Raw genomic sequence first — 23,555 nt, forward strand, 5'->3', positions numbered from 1 at the left:
TATTTTCATTTACTTGTTGCCAATTCTTATAATCAATTTGGGGGCCATATTTCATTGTCCCATGAAAAGACATCGTATTTTTTTCCCTAGCTCCTATGATTTGAAAGATTTAATTTAAAAAAAAAATGTTTGAGTATAGCTGACACACAATGTTACATTAGCCTCAGGTGTACAACATAGTGGCTCACCTTCTTTGTATGTTATGCTACGCTCTCCACAAGTGTAGCTACCTTCGGACACCATACAAAGCCCTCCTCGATGCTGAGAAAAGGGAACCTTCCTGCGGTGTTGATGAGAATGGAAACTGGCACAGCCACTGTGGAAAACAGTATGGAAGTCCCTCCAAAAATTAAAAATGGAACTTCCATATGATCCAGTAATTCTCCTACTGGGTATTTACCCAAAGAAAATGAAAACATGAATTCAAAAGATTTTTGATTAATAAATTGCATTTTTGAAATGTAATGGCTTATATTTGAATGTAATGTTTGTATATGATTTTAGAATACAAATAATAACTTATATATAGTACAAACATATGTAATTATTAATTGGGTCATTTATTCATCTGACTGTGCTTGTTCCTTTGTTTTTCCAAACCTTGTAGCTGAGCACCACTACCTGGAGCTTTGACCTAGGCGCTTTTTTAAAAAAGTTCTGAAAATGCCCAGTGGGTCCTTTTTACTACCTTCAGTTCCCCTTGGTGTCTGGAAACCAGGTCTTATACTAGAAACTTAGGTTTCTTTCAGCCATCATCTGTGTGTCTGATAAAGCACAAATGTCCATTTCTTTGCCTCCATTTGCAGATTTGGGAGATGTGTAATATTTAATATTGAGAATGTTTTGAATATTTTTAAAGATTTTGTACTTATGTATTTGCCAGAGATCACAAGTAGGCAGAGAGGTGGGAGGGGGGTGGCGGGGAGGGGGAGCAGGCTCCCTGCCAAGCAGAGAGCAGGATGCGGGGCTCGATCCCAGGGCCCTGAGATCGTGACCTGCGCCAAAGGCAGAGGCTTAAACCACTGAGCCACCCAAGGGCCCCCTTTGAATATTTTTAATCTAATTTATTTTGGGGGTTATTTCCTTGGACTATATTTCCAAATGTGGAATTAGTAGTAAACATCTTTTTTCGTTTAACCTGGTATCTCATACGTTAGGAGATAAACAGATCACACTAGCCATTAACCCACAGTGTGTCTCACAGCCTTATTTCATATGCATGTTGTTAGTTTAGTTGGTAAACAGACGTGGTATAGATTTCTCTTTTAATTTGACTAAATACTGAACTTAGGGACTTTATTTTTAAAAAGCCGATTCCTTGACAAATCATTTATTGAAAGTCCAGTGTATATTTGCATTCTGTCCTCCGAGTAAATGATCGGTGCTTTAATTCCTTTATGTTCTGCTAGAACAGATGGCCAATGAGTGATGCTATTGAGTTGGTGAGTGGGGATGATTTATGGCTATGAAACCTAACATATAAGTAAAGGACGACTCTTAGAAAAATATGCTTGAGATGTTTCTGGATTTATCTATGCTTATTAGCTGTGGAGGAAGTCATTGATAACATTGACTGCCTGTATTTGAAAGTGTCCTAAACAGTGTTGAATGACTATATTTTACACCCAAAACAAATAGAACCGTTGTATGTTAACTAATGGGAATTTAAAGAAAAATTTAAAAATAAGTAAATAAATGTTTGGTAGAGTTCACCTGTTTAAAAAAAGAAGAAGAAGAAGAAGAAAGTGTCCAAAATAACTGGGAAGTCTTTAACATTCTCCATTTTTTTTTTCTTTCTCTGGGACCCTTACCTTTCACCACTGGCTTTTACTGAATTTCCGTAAAAAATCCTTACATAATAGATCCTTGTTATAGGGCTAGCATGCAGAGGTTCTCAGCGGGAGGGGGAGGTTTGCCCCCAGGAGAACATTTGTCAATGTCTGTAAACATTTTTGTTTGTCACAACTAAAAGGGAAGGTGAGGCTGAGACACCCCTGCTCTAGGCTAAGCAAGTTTCTTTCCCTCAGTTTCCTCCCCAGTCACTCTTGGTTCCATGTTTTATGAATCATCCGTTCCCAGTTATGTTTCATTTCCATGCAGTGCAATTTGCCAATTTTAAGTGTGTGATTTGATGAATTTTGACAAAAGCATACCATTGTGCAACCACCATTGTACTCATGTTTAGTATGTTTAAATTTTCATTCTGTAGCGCCAAATATGTATTCATTAAATAATACTATATTATGGGGCAGAAGGAAACTTTAAAGTAATTCAAGGACTGATGGGTAGCTTGTGACTAATAGGTAGAACATATATGGTAATCCATGAAGGATGCTACCGTTGAGCTGAGTTCTGAGTTCTGAGTTCTCCATTTGTGAATCTAGTGCATGTTTCATTTTACTTGGAGGGTCATGTTTAGTCCTCTGAATGATTGGCTTGGGGAGAATTGCTACGGTGTAACATCGGAAACCTGTATTAACCTCTGTCATAAGCTATCAATTTTAGGCCCACGAATTTCTGAATTCCTTTGTGTTTTCTAGCTTTGTTTGTTTGTTTGTTTATTTTGGTCCAGCTTAAAATAAAACTGGGTGTTTGAAAGCAAACCCAGAATATATAATGCTGTCCTAAAGGATAATTTCCAGAATGTTGGCTACTTTGGTGGTTAAATTTAACCTCGGTAAGTAGTAGCAGTTGTCTGCGGTAAAGTGAATGGAAACCCTTGGTTACATTGCTGAACCACATTCTTAGAGGGGGAGCTTTGCCTTGACCACACACTGCTGTAATTGGAGCTTGGGAGACGATTTGAGAGGAGAATTGGAGTTATATGTGAGTCTGAGTGCTTGGCAGGTGCTTTCTCTTTTCCCCTTTAGTTCCCTTTCCAGGCAAGGTGGTATTCATATTCCGGGTCTCATAGAGAGTTTGTTAGTGTGTCTCAAGGAGAACTACAGAAACGTTAGGTGGGGAGGTGGTCAGCAGTTACTCCTGATTTGTGTTCATATTACTATGTTATAATGAGACTATAACAAATCTTACATAATAGCAAAAAATGAGGTAAGTTTTGGACCATTGCAACATTTTAGAGGCATTTAACTACATTTTAATCCTATAGGTTATGGCTCAAAATAACCATAGAAATCTTGCTGGTTTTATTTGTGGATTTAATTTAGGCAAGCTATCAACAGTACCAAAACGATACTCTGTGAAAAGGAAAAAAATGTACCCACAAATTTAAAATGCTGTGTCTGCTGGTTTTCATTTCTTGGCCTTATGCATTATTCAAGAATTGCTGGAGAAAAAAGTCATGTTGAACCATTCTGCCAATTCCACCATGTAATCTTGGGATGATTTTTGTCACCCTTCATGGTAACCTGAGTATTTCAGAACACTCATGATGAATAGAGTCTTACAACTTAAGAAAATCGGGACTCTTTTGGACCAACATTTCAAATGCTAAGAAAATACTTTTTCTGTATGGATGTTTGTCCTCAGTCCCTTCTTCCGTGGCCTCTTAACCCTGGGACGCCATCTTACTCACTGGCAACCAAGTTCCAAGAGTGAGTGTCTTGTCCAAAAGAAGTGATATTTTGGAGTAGCCTTATCTTTGTTTTGAAAGAAGGCATTCATAGAACAATCCCAGTTTATTTTTGATAATGGGCTAGAACAGGGACAAAAATCTCAGGCATTTAAATTCCCCATTTGTCCCTGCTTCTCTTCCCTGCTTACTTACCCTTCTCTACCACCTACTTTCAGTAGTGCTCTTGACAGGGAGGGTGTTTTGCTGATGGATGTGTGGTTATTTAACTCCCAGGCTGAGGCTAGGTTAGCATTAGAAGGGTGGATTGGAGTCTCGGAGTTTAGAATTTCTGTTTGATGGTGCTCAAGCCTTTTAGTTGGTTAGCTTCATGATTGGCACTGAGCCACTAAGAGATAACAATTTGGTGAAAGTGCTTAAAGAGCAATGTAAAACTTTTTTTTTTAAATCTGGAGGAGTTCAACAGATTTGGAACCCTGCTGTACTAAACAGATTGTGTCCTGATGTTTTTCATTAACGAGAATTTTCCCATGTCTTTAAAAAATTCTTTAAAAATAACATTAAACAGTCATGTAGTTTTCTATCCTGAGGTTCATTTATTTAGCAGTTTTCCTGCTATACCATATACAGGTTGTTTCAGTTTTTCACTAATACAAGATTGTGATTAGTTTAAACGCAATCTTTGGCTTTGCATTTCTTTTTTTTTTTTAATATTTTATTTGACAGAGAGAAATCACAACTAGGCAGAGAGGCAGGCAGAGAGAGAGGAGGAAGCAGGCTCCCCGCGGAGCAGAGAGCCCGATGCGGGGCTCGATCCCAGGACCCTGGGATCATGACCTGAGCCGAAGGCAGAGGCTTAACCCACTGAGCCACCCAGGCGCCCCGGCTTTTCATTTCATTATTTGCTTAAGCTAACTTACTTATGGAAGGATTAACCATGAATGTTTTTAGATATTGAAAATTTTTGCCAGAAAAAAGCTTTCAGCAAGGATGTTTGCCAATATCCTCCTGCTAATTGCCTAAGAAAATGTTAATTAGAGCACACTCCTGCCATTGACAAAGATTTAAAAACATTTTGGAATTCATAGTTTTAAAAGATGAGTAAAATATATCTGTGTGTGTGAATTATAAGGTGAAATTTAAAAATCTGTTTGTATTTTATGAGTTGTCTTTTCTTTTACTCTGGCCATTTTTCTATTAGTGTTTTACTGTTTTGAAAGAGTGTTTATACATGAGAGCAATCTGTCCATTTTTGTGTGTGTGTTGCACATTGCCTAATATGTCCTTCCACTTGTAATTTATGAGGTAAGAGCTATATAAATTGCAAATTTGATCAAATACAAAGTAAACTTATATATAGCTGTAATGCTATAGAAAAGGTTGGTGTTAATGCCTCTTTACTTCTCTATAAAAACCTGACTGGGCATAATCCTAAAGGCATTTTTGTGGCTGAGAATTTGTCATCTGATCTGGATTCAGTTTTTCTCTAGCACTTTTATGACCCCTCTGCCTTTTTATTCTTAATTGCCTTACACCTCATGGGCTGGGTTGGTGTGTTACTTAATTGTACTAAGGTCATCACTCCTAATTGCAGGAAGTTGGTAGTCTTTGTGACTTAAAACCTTGAGCAAAGTTTCCCAATACTTCGGATGGGTGTTGTTCTCAAGGAGTTTATTCTCTGGTGGTGGGGAGCATGCAGTGAACATGCAAAGAAAAGGTAGTATTTTGCCATACATATTTGTTTGCTTGCTTGATGATTTTTAACAACTTTATGGAGGCATAATTGACATACCATAAACTGAAGCTATTTAAAGTGTACAACTACCGAGCTGCTTTCCATCAGCATGGTTTGGATTTTCCAAATTTTATAGAGACGCAATCATACAGTACATACTTTTTTGGTCTGGCTTTTTTCGCTCAGCACCATTATTTTGAGATTCAACCATGTTGTAATGTATATTTATTTCATTTCCTTTTTTCATTTCAAATGTCTTCCTTTTTATTCCTGAGTAGATTTTCATTAAATGGGTGTATCTCAGTGTGTTTACCTATTGATTGGCTGATGGACAGAGATTTGTGTTTTTTCTAATTTCTGACAATTAGCAATAAAGCTGTTATGTATATTTACATACAAGTGTTTCTATGGACATATGCTTTCATTTCTCTTGGACAAATACCTGCAATGGCTGAATCATATGGTAGGTATCTGTTTAACTTTTCTAGAAACTGCCAAACTGGTCTTCAAAATGGTTGTACTGTTTTACATTCATATCCACAGTTCCAGTTTCTCCATATCCTCACCAACACTTGGCATGGTAAGTTTTTGAAATTTTACTTATTTTCATAGATGTGCAGAAGTATCTTGCAGTTTTACATTTGTATTTCCTCGATGATTAATGATGTTGGGCATTTTTTGTTCTTATCCATTATTTTATTGTGATAAAATACATATCATATGAAATTTACCATCTTAATCATTGTTAAGGGTTCCTTTTAGTGACATGAAGTACATTCACATTATCACATAATCACCACCACTGTCTTTCTGTAGAACTCTTCCCATGTTGCAGGGTGGAAACTCTCTACCCATTAAACTATAACTCCCTCTTCCTCTCTTCCCCAACTCCTGGCAACCACCATTTTACTTTTTCTCCATGTATTGGACTACTCTAGGGACTTCATATAAGTGGAATAACACAGTATTTGTCCTATTGTTTATTTCACTTAACACAGTGTTCTCAAGGTTCATCCATGCTGTAGCATTTGTCAGGATTTCCTTCTGTTTTAAGGCTGAATAACATTCCATTGTACATATAGAACACATTTTTTCATGTGCTTATTTGCATCTGCATGTGTTCTTTGGCAAAGTGTCTGTTCAAATCTTTTGCCCATTATTTTTTGGAGGGTTATTTTCTTATAATTTTGTGTTGAGAGGTCTTTATATTTTTTGGATGTAAGTCCTTTATCAGATACATGAATTACAAGTATTTTCTTCCAGTCTGTGTCTTGCTTTTCATTCTCTTAACAGTGTCTTTAAAAGAGCTAATGTTTTTAATCTTAATAAAGTCCAATTGATCAATTTCTTCCTCTAAGGATCATGCTTGTGGTTTCATATCTAAGAAATCTTCACTTAACTAAAGGTCACAAATGTTTCCTGCTACGTTTTCTTCTAAAAGTTTTATGGTTTTATGTCTACATTCAGGTCTAAAATCCATTTTCATTTGATTTTTGGATAAAAGTTCATTTTTTCAGCATGGACATCCAGTTGTTGCAGCACCATTTGTTAAAAAGACTTTTCTGCTAAATTGCCTTTGCACCCTTGTTGAAAATCAGTTGCCTGTATTCATGTGAATCTGTGTCTACAATCTCTGTTTTGGTCTATCTATTTGTGCTTTAGTACCACGCTGCCTTGACTGCAGCAGCTTTATAATAATTCTTGAAATCAAGCAGTGTTAATACTCCAACTTTGTTCTTCCACTTTTTTCCATTTTCTGGAAGTGATTTATAGAATTAGCATTAATTCTTCCTTAAATATTTAGTTGATTTCACCAGTGCAGCCATATGGAGCTGGAGTTTTCTTTATGGAAAGGTTTTTAACTATAAATTTAGTTTCTTTAATAGACATTTATCTATTTCAGCTTTTTGAATTTTTGAGTGAGCTGTGGTCCATTTCTTTTAGGTTATCAAATTTATTGGCATAAAGTTTTTAGTAATGTTCCTTGATTATGCTTTCAATATTTGTAGAATCTGTAGTGATTTCCCCCCTCAAACTTCTTGTTGTAATTTGTGTTTTCCCTCTGTTTTTTCAGATCAGTCTACCTAGAGGCTCATCAAATTTATTGATCTTCTCAAAAAGCAAATTTTTGGTTCTGTTGATTTTTTCTGTTGGCTTTTTTTTTTAAATCTTAGTGATTTTGTCTCTAATCTTATTTCCTTTCTCCTACTGACTTTGGGTACAATTTTCTCTTGCTTTTCCAGTTTCTTAAAGAAGAAGCTGAAGTCATGGATTTGGGACCTTTCTTCTTTTCTAATACAAGCATTCAATGCTATACATTATCCACTAAATACTGTTTTAGCTGCCTTTAAATTTTTCGTATGTTGTCATTTCATTTTAATTCAGTTCAAAATTCTTGCCAGGATGTGGTCTTGGCAAATCTTCCATGTGTGCTAGGAAAGAAAATGTATTCTGCTCTTGTTGGGTAGAATGTTCTATGTATATCAACACTGATAATGTTCAAAATTTCTATATCCTTAACTAATTTTATCAATACTTACTTTATCAATTGAAAGAGTCTTTTTGAAATCTTTAGCTATAGTTTTAGACTTGTCAAATTCTCCTTGAAGTTCTATCAGATTTGTTTCATGTATTTTGAAGCTCTGTTCTTAAGTGCCCTTGTGATGAACTGAGCCCTTTTTCATATGAAATGAACTTCTTTATTCCTAGTAATATTCTCTGCTCTGAAATGTACTTTGTTTAATGTTAGTATAGCTACTCCAGGCCTCTTTTGACTAGTGTTAGTGTGATATATTTTTTTCTATCCTTTTAACATATTCGTGCCTTTATATGTAAAGTGTGTTTCTTATATTCAGGATATAGGTGGGTCCTGTTTTACTTTTTTCAATTTGACAATCTTCGCCTTTTAAGTAGGGTGTTTAGACCACTTACATTTATTTATTTTTTAAAGATTCTATTTATTTGTTTATTTATTTGAGAGAGAGTAGAGCACATACACGCATGAGCAGGGGGAGGGGCAGAGGGAGAAGCAGGAGCCAGATGCTGGCTGAACTGACTGAGCCACCCAGGTGCCCCTAGACCACTGACATTTAATATGACTATTCATATGGTTAGGTTTAAATTTATTGTTTTGCATTATTTTCTACTAGTCCCACCTCTCCTTTACTCCTTTTTTGTGCCTTATTTTTTATTGTTTTTTATGATTTTTATGTTAGCCTATAAGTTAAATTATTTGTTTTGTGATTTTATTGGTTGCTTTAGCGTTAATAGCATACATTTTTTTAAGATTTTATTTATTTATTTGATAGAGAGACACACAGTGAGAGAGGAAACACAAGCAGGGGGAATGGGAGACAGAGAAGCAGTCTTCCTTCCAAGCAGGGAGCCCGATGCGGGGCTCCATCCCAGGACTCTGGGATCATGACCTGAGCCAAAGGCAGATGCTTAACGACTGAGCCACCCAGGTGCCCCAATACTATACATTTTTAACTAATTTCAAGGTTGGCCAGGATAATATACCACCTCTCTATTGTTATAAGAATCTTATAATAGTATACAGTACTTCTGTTTCTCCATTTCTAGCCTTTCTTCTTTTGTTTTATACATTTTATTTTTTGTATGCTTTAAACACCACACCACATTGTTACTTTTGTTAAACAGTCCTATTTTAAAGGCTTCAAAGAATAAAAAGAAATCTTATATTTACCCAGTATTTATTTCTAGTACCCTTCATTCTTTTATGCAGATCCATATTTCCATATTTCCATCTGGTATTATTTTATTTCTTATATTCTTAAAGTACTTATTTCTACATTTTTCTTGGTATAATTTTGCTGGTAATGAAGTCTTCCAGCTTTTATGTGTCTGAAACATTATTTCACCTTTGTTTTTGAAAGATGTCTTTGCTGCTATAGAATTCTAGGTTGATAGTTTTTAAATTCCTGTATTTTAAAGATGTTGTTCCTTTGTCTTCTTGCTTATATTGTTTCTAATGAGGAATAGGTCATTCTTACCTTTATTCCTCTATATGTAATATTCATATTTTCTCTGACAGCTTTAATTTTGAACAATTTAATTATGATATGCTTTGGTGTACTTTTCTTCATGTTTTGCTTGGGGTTTATTGAACTTCTTGAATGTGTAGGCCTAATGATTGTACAAAATTTAGGAAATTCAAGCTAATATTTCCACAAATCTTTTTTCTGCCCCACCTTTTCTTGATTTCTTTTATTGCAGAATGGCGTGTAGAAATTAGGGCCTGTGCCTTAGGGGTGCTCATTGGGTACTGGGATGTCATTGTTTCTAGGCCTTCCCAGTGGTTAGGACATACGTGTAAATATATACTAACTATGTAAGCACATATATCAACATCTTGTCTTTTTTCATTCTTTCATCTTTCTGTCTTCCCTTTTCCCATTCTGTCTTTCTGCCATCTATCTATCTATCTTTCAAGTCATGAGCTCATACTGAACCTCTGGTTCTAATTCAACACCACATGGTTCATTCCAGTCTTCTTTCCTTAATGGTGAGAAACTTGGCCTTCATTATCTATAATACATGTAAATATATTATCTTCTTTAATCTTAGTGTACATTAAAGTGGAATTAGGATTGCTAACCCAAGCCCTTGTGAGAAACACATTGACTGGCTAGAATACAGTTCTCGGTACAGTTCTTTTTTGTCTTTTTTTTTTTTCTTTTTTAGATTTTACTTATTTATTTGAGAGAGAGGGAGTGCAAGCAAGTGCAAGAGCAGGGTGAAGGGCTGAGCAGGGAGCCCGGTTTGGGGCTCCATGTTGGTCTTAATCCCAGGACTCCGGGATCATGACCTAAGCCAAAGGCAGACAGTTAACTTACTGAGCCACCTAGGCTCCCCAGGTTTTTAAATTTTTTTTTTATGTCTTAAATCAAGATATTGTTTTCCACAATTACTAAGATCTTGTGACTGTGTCAGTCCAGGTCCACATCCTATATTTCCTGGATCCTAGACTAATGTTCCAACTGTTCTTACCTCCACCCCACCCTCCAACATATCCCACCTTCTAGGATAGCAAATCTGATTCTATCCCTCCACTATGTGAAATTGCTCAGTGGCTCCTAGTTACCTTGGGATAAAGTTCCCAATACTCTGAGATCTGACCTCTGACTTCCTTGCCACTGCACAGATCCCTAACCTCTTAAAGCTCTCCCACCCCTGTGCCTTTGAGTGATCAATCCCTCTGCTTCCCTTTCTTCATCTACTAAGCAGTTGCCTAAGATGCTGAAAATTACCTTTTGTATTGAGACTGTAGATTTAAAAAATTTTTTTTTTCTCCCTCCATTAGGCAGTGAGAACCTTGATGGAAAGGAATGATTTTGCTCAGTTTGGTGTGACTAGTGCCTTTTATAGAAGTGTGTGGCCATGAGGTCACTGGAAGTGTTGAGTAAATGAGAATTTAGGGCTGAATCTGATCTGATTAGTGTCATAATAGACTGGTTTTGTATCAATAGCACAGATCTTTGCCAGTTCTGAAATCACTAATCTTCAGGAAAATTCAGTGTAGAATACATAATGAGCATTTAATCCTGGAAAATACCCAAAAAATTGAGGGTGAGGAGATTAGCTATGAAGTTCAATAGCAACTTATTTTATGTGGTCAGTTGTTTTAAAACAAGTTAGTGATGCTTAGTGCGGCATTTGTTAAGAAATAAAGAACATAAAATGTATTAATGTAATAAAATATTGATACCCTAGATTTTAATTCCTCCTTTTCTTGATTCATACAGTAAGTCATATGTAGTGGTCAAAATAAATGAACTATTTCAATGAAGAACACTGAGTGAATGTTCTTAATATAACAAATGAAAGTGGGTCGCTCAAGATCATATGATAGGTATATATTAATGTTCAATGCAAGATTCCAGATAGTGGTTACCTTGGGAGGAAGGAGGCAGGGGAAGGGGATTGGGATAACCACATTAATCACATAGAGTGATTGTTCATATTCTAGTCTCTGTGTTAAGTTGTGTGTGTGTGTGTGTGTGTGTGTGTGTGTGTGTGTCTGCGTGTTTATATAACAACCACAAACAAGGCTGTGAAGAGTAGTCATGAACCAAAGATTTTGATTAATATGACTTACCCAATTCTCTTTACCTGAGTTCCACACTTCTAAAAAAATCCTTATTAAGAAATGTTAGGGGAACCTCTACCTTGTTATCCTTTCTTGAAGTGAACCAAGCACGTATATAAGAATTCTTATGTATTCCATAGGGGGAAGAAATGACCAAACATAAAATGTAATATTAATGGTAAATTCAAAGACAAGAGGCATTATGAAAATGAGAAAGTAATGGGAACAATGCACAAATGGTCCATCTTGTTTGAGTCAATAGAGTACTAGAGATGTGGAGATGAATTGCAATCAGCCTTAATGGAGTCCCCCATTTTGCGGTGCTTGTATTAGCTTGTCCTACATTTTCTTGGCAGCAGGAAGAAAGCACAGGGCATTATTGAAAGAAAAGCAACTCTGTGAGGCCCGTGAGAAAAATATGCATCCTGTCTCTTCCCTGTGGCACACCACAGAAAAAGACCCTTGTCTTCCAGTTTTATGAGAAATACCCTCTGTTGGAAAATGATTTTGTTTTACATTTCTCACAAGAGCAGTCACTCTCGTGCTCAATTTCTCGTCAATCACGCCTTCCTTTTCTGCTAGAATCCTTGAGATCACTTTCTAGTAGCAGTTGGTGCAAGACAATGTGCATTTATTTTAGTGGCAGCCTTTTCTAGTTTTCATGCCAGAATGTCTGCCTTCACAATGAGCTAGTTTCAAGGCACTTCAGATTTCAGCTGATTCCCAGTATCAGATGTGAACAGACCAAATTCCATGTGAATTCTCTCTTTTGGCACGAGCTTCAGTTACCCTCTTGGTGGAATCCCGAGAAAGGACTCGAGGGTTGCTTGGATTCCTGTCTTTAAAAAAAAAAAAAAGACAAAAAAACCCCAAAAAACAAAAAACAAAACTCTATCATGAGGGTCTCCTGGTCCCCTTGGTGATGTGTGACCATTTTCCTCCTGGAAGAGCAATTCCATGTATTTCTATTAACAGCAGGAAAGGATAGATATTTGGAGCTGTGTACCCAGCTGGAAAGCTTAAGTACACAAAGGCTCTTAAACTTCCCTTGATCTAGTTTTTTTCTTCTCCCCAACCCCCTACTTTCTTGTTTTGTAAAGCAGAGAAATGGAAGACCCACTTGTGAAAAGCACCTTGCTTAAGGCTCAAGCCTGCCCCCCACGTCTGTGGCTCTTTTTTTCTGTTTCTTGCAACAGCAAGAGAAACTTTTTTTTTTAAAGATTTTATTTATTTGACAGAGAGACAGGAAGAGAGGGAACACAAGCAGGGGGAGTGGGAGTGGGAGAGGAAGACGCAGGCTTCCTACCAAGCAGGGAGCCCCACGTGGTGCTCGATCCCAGGGTCCTGGGTCATGACCTGAGCCAATGGCAGGTGCTTAATGACTGAGCCACCCAGGCACCCCTGCAAGGGAATCTCTTAAGCTCTGCCCACAGTTTGTCACTTCTAGAGATACGATGCTGTTTCTGTCACTTCTGTCCAGCCCCGCATCTTACTGTTTGATGACCTATATATAGGAGGCCCAAGTACAATTTAACCATGTTTGTGTGTTTCCCCGCCCTGTTCCTTTTGTTTCTGCAGCTAACAAGTGTCAGATACTTCTTACCTGAATGAATCTGGGGAATTTGGGGCTAAAAATGATATTCTTTTTGCCCAATTAGCAGGGAAGCTAATTATGCTTTGTGTGCTTTCTAATAACAAAGTATTACCTCCACATTATCTCCCATCTTCCAGGCCAGCCTGGGTTTTTCACGTCTTAGCAGCAGTGTTCCCAGGAGTGGCACGTGTGTGTGCCTCATGCCTCTGCCTACAAGGTGTTGGCCAGAGTCCCACTAGTCAAAAGCAGTGACATCACCAAGCCCAGAGTCATTGTGAGACAGGACACAACACCAGGGCTTGGGGAGGAGGTGTGACTTTACCAGGACTGTTACTGTAATAGTCTCTCACAGTGGACTTTTGAGTTGCCAGATGCTTGTTGCTGGGATGAAGGAGGAGAGCTGAGGGTGGAGGAAAACCCAGTTTCTGTAGTGGTGCGATGAATAGGCTTTGCGAGTGAGAGATTATAAGACAGACCAGCAAAGGGATTTTTATGAAAAGTGTCTTTAGTATTAAAGCCCATTCACTTTTGTGAATCCTCGAGCAGAGAAGGCACCAAAGGCAGTGAATAAATGTAAAGACTAATAGATCAGTCTACATAAAAATGAAGAACCCTTACATGGCAAACACTGTGAATGAACAAGGAAAACACAGCCGGGGAAGTTATTGATAATACACAAAGGGGAAATATTCCTAAAAATTAACAAAGACAAATATGCCAATGGGAACATCAGCAAAGGTCATAAAGGGGATATTTACAAAAGAAGAAATATCAATATCCACATGGCTGCCAGTAAACATTTAAGAAAGCATTCATTTTATCCAGTTATCCAAAAAAGGGCAAACAAACATAAATTTCTGACAAACATCAACTGCTGCTGTATTTTCATAGCACTTCTAGAAAAGAAGGGTAAGAGAATGGAGAGACAGGTAAAGGGAGTTGCAGTTCTAGAGAGGGCCTCTCTGGGGTGGTGCCATTCGAGCAGAAGCCAAATGAAGTGAGGCCACAGGCCACATGCTCTAGAAGTATTCCAGGCTGAGGTAAGGGTGGTGTTGAGGTCCTGCGGTGGAAGGAAGCAGTGGGAAAGGCAGCTGGTGTGTGGCTGCAGCCACCTGAGTGGGGGAGTAGTAGAGAATATGTTGATATATATGTCGACATATATAGATAGATACAGATACATAATGATGCAATCAGACACATTGTATGACAAATTTTTAAGAAATGAATGTCAGAGCCTACAAAATGGAAGAAATGTTTGCAAATCATGTATCTGAAAAGGGACTTGTATCACGAATATATGAATAGCTCTTAGAAGTCAATAGTAAAAAGACAAACAATAAAATTAAAAAATGGGCAAACGGTCTGAATAGACATTTCTCCAAAGCAGATACCCAAAAGGTCAATAAGTCCATGAAAAAGGCTTGATATCGTTATCCAGTAAGAAAATACAAATCAAAATAACACTGAGATACCACTTCCCACCCACTAGAATGTCTATAATAAAAACGATAGAAATACCAAATGTTGGCAAGGATGTAGAGAAATTGGAATCCTCCTATATTGCTGGTAAAAATGTAAAATGGGGCAGCCACTGTGGAAAACAGTCTGGCAGTTCCTCTAACACTTAAACATGGAGTTACCATGTGATCAGGCAATTCCACTCATATACATACACCCAAGAGAAATCAAAATGTACTTCTGAGTCACCTGGGAACATCAGTTGGTTAAGTGTCTGACTCTTGGTTTCAGCTGAGGTCATGATCTCATGGGTTGTGGGATCAAGCCCCATGTGGGGCTCCTCTCTCAGTAGGGAGTCTGCTTGAAAGATTCTCTCCCTCTGTCCCTCCCCCTGCTCATACTCCCTCCTTTCTCTCTCTCTCTCTCAAAATAAATCTTTTTTAAAAAGAAAACATGCTTCCACACAAAAACTTGTGTAAGAACATTCACGGTGGCATCATGCATAATAACCAAATAGTGGAAACAACCCGAATGTTTATCCACCGATGGATGGATAAATCATGTATGATACGCATGCAATGGAATATTATTTGGCAATTAAAAGGAATGAAGTACTGATTCATGGTACAACACAGAGGAACCTTGAAAACATTATGCTAAGTGAAGAAAACCATAAAAGACCATATGTTGTATGATTCCATTTATATAAAATCCCAAATAGGCAAATCTACAGAGACAGAATGTAGGCTAGTGTTTGCCTAGAGTTGGGAGGATGGGGAGATTTGGGAGCAACAGCTAAGGGTCATGGGGGTTCTTTAATGTTGCTTTAAAAATATCGATATCTTATTATTCATTTCATGAATCTTTTTAAAAAGGAAACATAGGGGCACCTGGGTGGCTCAGTGGGTTAAATCCTCTGCCTTCGGCTTGGGTCATGATCCCAGGGTCCTGGGATCGAGCCCCCACATCAGGCTTTTTGCTCAGCGGGGAGCCTGCTTCCTCCTCTCTCTCAGCCTGCCTCTCTGCCTCCTTATGATCGCTGTCTGTCAAATAAATAAAAATCTTAAAACATATTAAGAAAATAATAATGATTTTTAGAAAAATCAGTGATAAATGGAAAATAGAATTCCAAAGAGGCAGCATCTAGCTCAGCTGAAGAGGGGGAGGGGTAGTAGGAAAATGTGCAATATAAAGCATTAATTGACTTTGGTCTTGGTACCTATAAGAGCCAGAGTTACAGCCTTCTGCAAGATATTAGTTCAGAATTTTTAGGTAGATCTTTTGGACCAGGAATCTTGAATCCAAAGTCCATGATATTGGTAGTCTACAACCTAAAGATAATGAATGCAGAAAAAGACATCTGCCCCCCACATTTCTCTTCTCTATCACAAGAGAAGACCCCTTTATGAAGATGCATCTAAATTGGAGATTGGAATATGTTTTTTTTGCTAGTGGAAGCCTTTATTTTTTATATTTTATTGAAGTTCAATTGAGTTAACATATTATTAGTTTCAAGGGGTAGAATTTAGTGACTCATCAGTTGCATACAACACCCGGTGCCCATTACTTCAAGTGTCCTCCTTAATGTCCATCACCCACTTATTCTATCTCCACCCACCACCCCTCCAGCAACCCTCAGTTTGTTCCCTATAGTTAAGAGTCTCTTATGGTTTGCCTCCCTCTCTGTTTTTATTTTTCCTTCCCTTACCCTATGTTCATCTGTTTTGTTTCTTAAGTTCCACATATGAGTGAAAATTTTAAATTATTAAGTTTTTCATACTATCACCTTTATTGCAAATCTATTGTGATTAGACATCTAAGACCATTTATAACATTGTATGAGGAAATGTGTCCAGGTTTCAAATAAGTGATTTGGGAGTGATCTTCTGGGAAGCCAGCTTTTTTGTGAGATAGAACTACCTACAGTTCAGAGCTCCTCTCTGAGTCTTGGTGTGGATATAGGTAAGGACAGCCTGAGAAAATAAGATAAGGAGCCCCAGCTCTTCTTGTAGATTCATGCATAGTCAAATTCCTATTCCAGTGTTTGCCGTTCCAGTGTTCTGGGAGCTAAGGTCGAAGACTGCACTTTAGCTTGTTAAATGTGATTTGCATGCAGTCGACATCTCAGGACTCTCATGTATGATGAATTTCATTAATCCAGTGATTTGTAAAAAGAGTCTGAATTAAACCCTTCTTCATGCTCCAGAGACCGTGTTGGGCTGTTCTGTATTGGTTGCCACAGTTTCTCCAAGTGTAGCCGTGTAAAAAAGGAAAAGACAGCTAGGAATGAAAGATAATCCAGAGACCTGAAGGTACATTCTTGCAGATGTTGAGACAGGGAGAAAATAAGGTTGCTTTATTTCGATGTCTCACTTAGAATTACTGCTTTTCCCCTCTAGTTTTGTGAAGACAGACAGACTCTCACGTGCTTCAGTTTCTTACTGTGTAATAGTAGTTTTCACTTAGATTGTTGGCCTTACGTGTCTGGAGAGCTCATGAAACTGCAGATACCTGGACCTCACCGCTAGAGCTTTTGGGTCAGTACGTGCATGCTGGAGACAGAGAATTTGCATTTCTAGCAAGCACCCATGCAATGCCGCCGAGTAACCACACCATTAATAGCATTCATCTTTAATACCGCCAAGCAACCACACCATTAGTAGCATTCATCTTTAACACTTAGCGCTTTCAACTCTAATATTCTGCAATTCTGTGATTTCATGTTCCGGGATCTGAGGCATATGCTTGGGACCAGAAGTGAGCACTCGCTGATCCTTGAACTGCAAGCCTTTAGGGACTCTTTTCTTCATGACCCTCTCTGCAGAAACCATATCAGAGCTGTGCTTAGTGTCTACAAAAGGACTGGGTTTTGCTCTAATTTTAGTTTTGAGAGAAAAATGTGGGGAAGAGAAGCCAATTCTGAATTGGAACTAAGATCATCAAGTAAGCCTCGAATGGCTTCAAAGTTCGATCTTCTTGCTTCCTAAGCATCACCAGCCTCTTGCACTCCCTGAATCTTCACTGACTTATCCTGCCTATCCCTGGTGGGGAAGGATCCCAACCTTTAGGAAATTCAGGAGAACTAGAGGAATAAAGCAAAGGGAGGAAAGACAAAGAGGCTAGAGGATTGTAAGAAAGAAGTCAAATAAATTGGAGACACTAAACTCTTAGTTCCTTTAAACTTTTGTTCCTTACAGGCAATTCACATTTTCAGGAAAGTTCTAGAGATGCCGTTTAGAGAGAATAAATAGGGTCTCAATTTACCATTGCAAAATAACTTGACTGCCGGCCATAGTGACAGCAGGATCCATTGCAGGCAGCCCTTACTTGAAAAGACAGTATTTGGTTTTAAAATGTTCAGTCCTATGGCCCTTGTCTTCTGGACATTTCTTAGTGGATAAAGAGCCATGTGATAGTTTCCTTTCCTAGGTGTTACTCCTGAAGTTCTTTATATACAGCTCTCAAGGAAAGGGGGAAAAGTTAAAAAGGGATCTACTCTCTTTTTTATGATATATATTTTATTATTTACCGTGTCTTTATTGAATATTAGTTTTGAATTTTTTCATATTTTATTCATTCATTTGATTGTAGCAGCCATACATAATTAAATAATTAGAAATTACTCCCCCAGAGAAAAAGCCCAACAATCCCATTAATCAGAGATAACTTTCTTTAACTTGATATAGCCTTCCGAAACGCATTTTTCTAATATTAGTATCCTTATATTCCATACTGATGGATTCCCACTACCCAAATAACTCAATGACCCTTTTTCCCCACTAGCTTTATTGCAGACACTTTTCCATTTCACTTGATACATGCCATAGGACTCCATTGCGTGAATGTACCATCCTCTAGCTAACCTGTGCTCCATGATACTTTTGTTCCCCTTTTCTGCCTTTAAACAATGTGACGACCTTTCTTGTGTTCGCATTTTTGCCTCTGTGTACAGTTAATTTCCAAGAATAAATCCTTAGAAGTGGAATCCTGGGTCAGAGGATATATACTCGGTGAATGCTTTTGATCCCCATGGAGAAGTGTGGGGCCTGTGTACACACTCTCTCAGCGGTGTCTGATTAGTAATCTGCATGTTTCAAAATGAGTTTTTATTCTTTTTAAGAGGATACTTCATGGCATTAGAGAATTTAAATGTGAGAGTTTGAATGAAAGCATTAGCAAGCTGAACATATTTGAAGTGTTGTTGGTGAATATTATTTAGAGCTCTCTCGACACAACTGTATTTAGGAGTTGCACGTATGAAAATATCTTTCCTCAAATACTAGTTGATGTTTATTCTTGCACTCGAAAAGCTCACACAGCCAAATATCTGTTCACACATATATTTCAAGACTGTATTCAGTTTTGATCTCCTGCTTTAAACATCTTTTAGAATTAATGGATTTCTGTGTGTAGTGCTTGGCATACAGCTTTTTTTTTTTTTTTAATTAGAAAAAATTCAGGGACCTCTGTTTCCTACAACAGGACAGAGAACCCTTTGAAAAAATACTGCTTTATCCTCTGAGTGGAGGCAGGGGCATGTCCCTTGGAAAGGAAAAACTTGAAATTCTAAAGCCGTTCTTGCCAATTCCTGCAAATTCAGCTCTCAGACTCACACCAGGTTATTAACAGAGACACGGATGTCTGAAATGATGGAGAGAAGGGTGGACACAGCAAGAAAGAATGTTGCTGTGTTATGTTAAATTTCCCTCTCGGACCTCAAAATGCCCCTTTTGCCAGAACTGGATAAAGTTCCATTATAAAAATAAGAGGCAGCACAGAAAATGTGAGGGATGTGTGTCTCCAAAAATATGCAACTGGCATCCTAAAGAAAGTTTTATCTGATTCTGAATTATTTTAGTTCATACAATTGCCAGTTTCTTTTTTAGCTTCTCTTTGGAGCTTTTATAGAAACTGGTTCAATGTTTTATTTAACAAACATTTCTGAGGCATGTTCTGTGTTATAGACATTGTTGTAAGCATCCTATAAATATCAACTGGTTTAATACCCACCATCCTGTCCTGTAAGGTATGGGTACAAATATGAGCCCATTCACAAATGAGCAAACTGGGGCACAGCTCAGGTATATAAATTGTCCAGTACTCAGCCAGCCAGTGACAAAGCTGGTGGTTCAAAGTCAGGCAGCCTGTCTCGAGATTCTGTGCTCTTAATAGCTTAGCTGTGCTGCCTGGTTTCTGGAAGCATACACACTTTGTTACAGCAGGGATGGGTTTTAGGAAACGTTAACTTTTTTATTTTTGACAGGAAGGAACTGGTCACCATTATTCTCTGATACACCATAGTTCTCACCCTTGGCTGCACATTAGAACCACCCGGGGAAGATCTTTAAGCTCTTGTAGCCTCTGGCCCAGTAAATCAGTGAACCCCAGGCATCAGCAGTTTTGAAAGCTGCCCAGGTGATTCCAGCGCGCGGCCAAGGTCGAGAAGTTTGGGTCCAGGAGAAGTACATTACTGATGGCTGTTACTTGATCAGAAATATTAATGAAAAAGAACACTGTGACCATGTCTTGCTTCACTTCACTGAGTCTTCTAACAGGTGAACTTACAAAGGGGCCCTCTTGTCTCAAGTGGGGGCAGTTGAAGTGGGGGGAAGATTCTGGTTCTGACAATGCTTTAGGAACGTTGGGGGTGTGTATCCATTTGTGTTCATATCATTTCACCAGCTGTTTCCCTTTATTGCTTGGATGAGTGGAATAGATACCCTCGCTCAAAGCCTGAACACCTGCCCCTCCAGGTGGACCCCAAAAGAGGTGGAGTGAGGATGTGTCTCAGCTAGATGGCTGGGCAGCAGCCAGAGACTTGGGCTCTGGTGTTCTGAGTCTTACGTGAGAATTGCAGTACTCTTGCTCTCTCTTTCTTTCTTTGACTGGACAGAGAAGGGGAACATAGAGCAACAGGGGACCCTCCAGAGACTTTTTCTGGTAGAGCAGCTTTGTGAAACTGAACAGCAAAACGCCTTTCCTGGAAAAATGATTTGCAGCCACGGCACCCTGAGCACAGCATACGTAGCGTTTAAGGAAATCTACCAAACAGGGTCAGCAGCTAATGGTAAACATTTCTCTTGTTTTCTACCGCATCGTGCTGGGAAAGTGAATCAGTTGTTGAGGGTACTTATCTTGAAATTGCCAATCTGTCTGAAGAAGAGTGAACCAGGCCGGGGAGATGGTAAACGCAATCTCTCCCGACTAGCCCCTTCAGTTTGTCTCAGAAGCCTGGCAGTGGGGGGAATCCCAATGGTAGAGGATCACGAGATGTTTCTCATCATGGCTATACACGAAAGCTAATTATAGAGGGGCCCGTTTCTGCTTGTCCCTATTGTAAAGTGTCTCGTAGAATTGCATTCCTGTGACTGCTGTCTTGGGACACGTAAAAAGGAACGTGATGACTGGAATAGAGTCTGTCTACTGCCGTTTGGGGGGTGGGGGACAACAGAGATGAATGGTACAGAGTCTATGGAATGTGTGATGTAATCTGTGACCCAAATAATTCTTTTCTCTGCGGAACATGTCCGAAATACAGAAGAATATTTCGTAGCTATAATATAGCACAAAGGATATTAAAACAAACACCTATGTGTCCACCTTCCAATTTAAGAAATAGGACATTAGCTCCAGAACCACCTTTGCCCCTGCCTCTGCCTGTGTCTGCATGGAACTCCCCCCCCACCACCCCGCCCAGGGACTCCCGCTACTTTACCTTCTGTTGCCCATTTTCTCTTCTTTTTCATGCCCACATGTACGTGGGTCTCCCTAAATAATATGTTGCTTTCCAAACAATCTAGCAGTAAGCGCGAACCTCGCTGCGTAAGGAAGGGGAAACTGTGGCTTCTACTCGAGGAAGGTGCCAAGAGAAGGTAATCCAAATCCAGTCTCTGGGAGAAGTGCGGCTTCAGGACCTATGAGCTTGTTCTGGGGAAGCGGGTGGGCTTTAGGAAAACAGGGCTTCCCACTCCCAGGGCGCAGGATGGTGCTGTATGGTGGTGCCGGGTACTAGGGGCCTACCAGGAAGACCGTCAGGGGGCAACGGCAGCTCTGCATTTCCTGCTTCTCGGCTCCTCCGCTTCTCTGCCTCCAGCTCTCGGAAATAGGTCAAGGCAGAATGCCTCTGTGCAGTGAACTGCGGGTCCTCTGCCCATGTAGGCAGCAGAGTGTGCTAAGGTTGGGCATTTTCAGGAAGACCCCAATGCCTGAGACATTGACCCCAGTGTGCTAAGGAGAACTGCCAGCGGCCCACGGTCAGGAAAAGCAGCACGGAAAGGACTTGGGCCTTGCTCACCTGTTTGTTCTGTCCGCCAGGTCGGTGGCAGCAAGCATCTTGTGATGATAGCCCACTGCATGTCCTTCCCTGCAGACTCCCCTCGCTCCAGCCTGGATTGGCTGTCCTCTTCTTTCGGTGCCCAGCCCTCATCCCGGGGCTGCCCTTCAGCCTCCTCCAGGCTATTCCTTGACCTCTCTCCTGTGTCTTCCTCTTGGCCTGTTTTGGTGAAGCCCGTGCTCCAGCATCTTTCTAGGAAAGGCTACACGGGAAGTAAATTGTTCGAGGCCTAGTCTCCCGGAAAATGTCTATTCTCCTGTCACACTTGATTGGCAGTTGGGGCATAAAATGCCAAGTTCAAAATCAAAGTTCTGAGTTAACACGTTGCTCCCTTGTCCTCAATTTCTACTCTTGCTATCGAGAAGTGTGAAGCCATTGCGATTCCTGATAGGCTGTTTCTGAACTGATTTTTTTTTTCTCTCTCTCTCTGGAAGCTTATAAAGTCTTTTTTTGTCCCTGAGGATCTGAAAGGTGCCACTAACGGGCTGGGGCATGGATTTGTTTTCCTCCCCTGTGCCGGGTGGAGCGTACCACGTCACGTGCCATTTCGCCTTGACATCCCGACTCCTTCAGTTTGGGAAATGTTTCTGAATATCCCTTTCATTTTTCCATTTACCCCTTCTCCTCCCACAGCTTACTTTTGTGGATGATACCTTCGAACACTTCTATTGTTCTTCATGTCTGCTCAATGTTTTTTGGATTCTGAGAATGTTGCTTTTGGCTTCTTCATTGGGAGGGGGGGTTTTGCCTTTTCTGATTTCATAGATAGAGTGTGTTACCTCTCCAAGGATATCACTGACACGTATTTGCCTAAGTTTCCTGTGAACTCAGTAGTCTCTGTTCCCACCAAGTTATGCTTGCTTGTTTTCATCTCTGTCCCCTTTGGTAGAGGCTTTGTACAGATGTCTGGTAATCCTGGGTTGCGTGATGGACTAGAAAGCTGTCGGGAAGTTCTGATTAGGTGGGTAGAGATCTGGGTTGGGCATTTTCGGGAAGACCCCAACGTCTGATATCTTGAAGTCTTTCTCCTTGAGTTGCTTAGATGTTCCCCCACTCCAGAAGACTTCTGGTCTCCTGCTGGAAGGGGTGGCTCTGCTATTCAGCCTGGCAACTCCTGGGGGAAGAGCACTGGGGTGGAGGCTGTCTCTGCTTTCAGGGCTCAGTGCCCCTTTATCTGGTCACTTAATGTCCCTGCCTGCCCCCAGAGAATGCATGGCCCACCTATGGCTCCCAAGCCACACGCTGTGTCTTCGGGAACTAGTTCTCTGGATGTTTGCCAGAGTGGGGAAGAAACAGTGGGATGGAGCAAGGAGCTAGTAGGAACAGCTTCTGAGGCTGTTTTCTTTCCACTATCGTCCTTATCCGTCCCCCAACCCCAACTCCATCTTGCAGAGGAGCCTGAGGCCCCTTGCCAGCTTCCTTCCCTGCTGGTTTGAGATCAGGTCCCCCCCACCCCACCCCCAGCCCTGGCCTGCCGCCCACTGAGTTGATTACCGCTCTCATCTGTTTTGCAGCTTCCAAATCGTTCTTCCTGTTAGCCTCTCTCCTTTTCTCCTGGATTTGTCTTTTACAAAACCAACTTCTTTCTGTGGTCTTCATGGCTTACAAGACCGTGGAATGGGATGCATGTGTTTAGTCCACCAGCTTAACCTAGAAGCTGGAATGTTTCCTTTTCTTTTTTTCTTTTTCTTTCTTTCTTTCTTTTTTTTTACATTATTGGATCCAGCATATTTTTTTACTATTTGAAGCCAAAGGCCACGTCCAGTAATAAGGTGATGTGGAAATGTTGGAGTT

At 39.7% G+C, this 23,555-nt stretch overlaps 1 protein-coding gene across 2 annotated transcripts in view; it reads left to right on the forward strand.

The window, feature by feature from the left end:
• Window positions 1-23,555, forward strand: part of TSPAN7 (tetraspanin 7) — a 125,524-nt gene that overhangs the window by 24,673 nt on the left and 77,296 nt on the right. Inside the window, exons 1-2 of one of the 2 annotated variants that reach the window (XM_045996429.1) lie at window positions 5,227-5,249; window positions 5,756-5,847. The exons of the other annotated variant lie outside the window; for it this stretch is intronic. Of the exons in view, the coding sequence (XP_045852385.1) occupies window positions 5,237-5,249; window positions 5,756-5,847 (105 nt within the window). The 5' untranslated portion in view covers window positions 5,227-5,236. Of the gene's footprint in view, window positions 1-5,226; window positions 5,250-5,755; window positions 5,848-23,555 lie in introns of those variants that run through there. 2 annotated transcript variants of the gene reach the window in all.

This window comes from Meles meles, chromosome X, assembly GCF_922984935.1.
Source record: "Meles meles chromosome X, mMelMel3.1 paternal haplotype, whole genome shotgun sequence".
NCBI lineage: Eukaryota > Metazoa > Chordata > Mammalia > Carnivora > Mustelidae > Meles > Meles meles.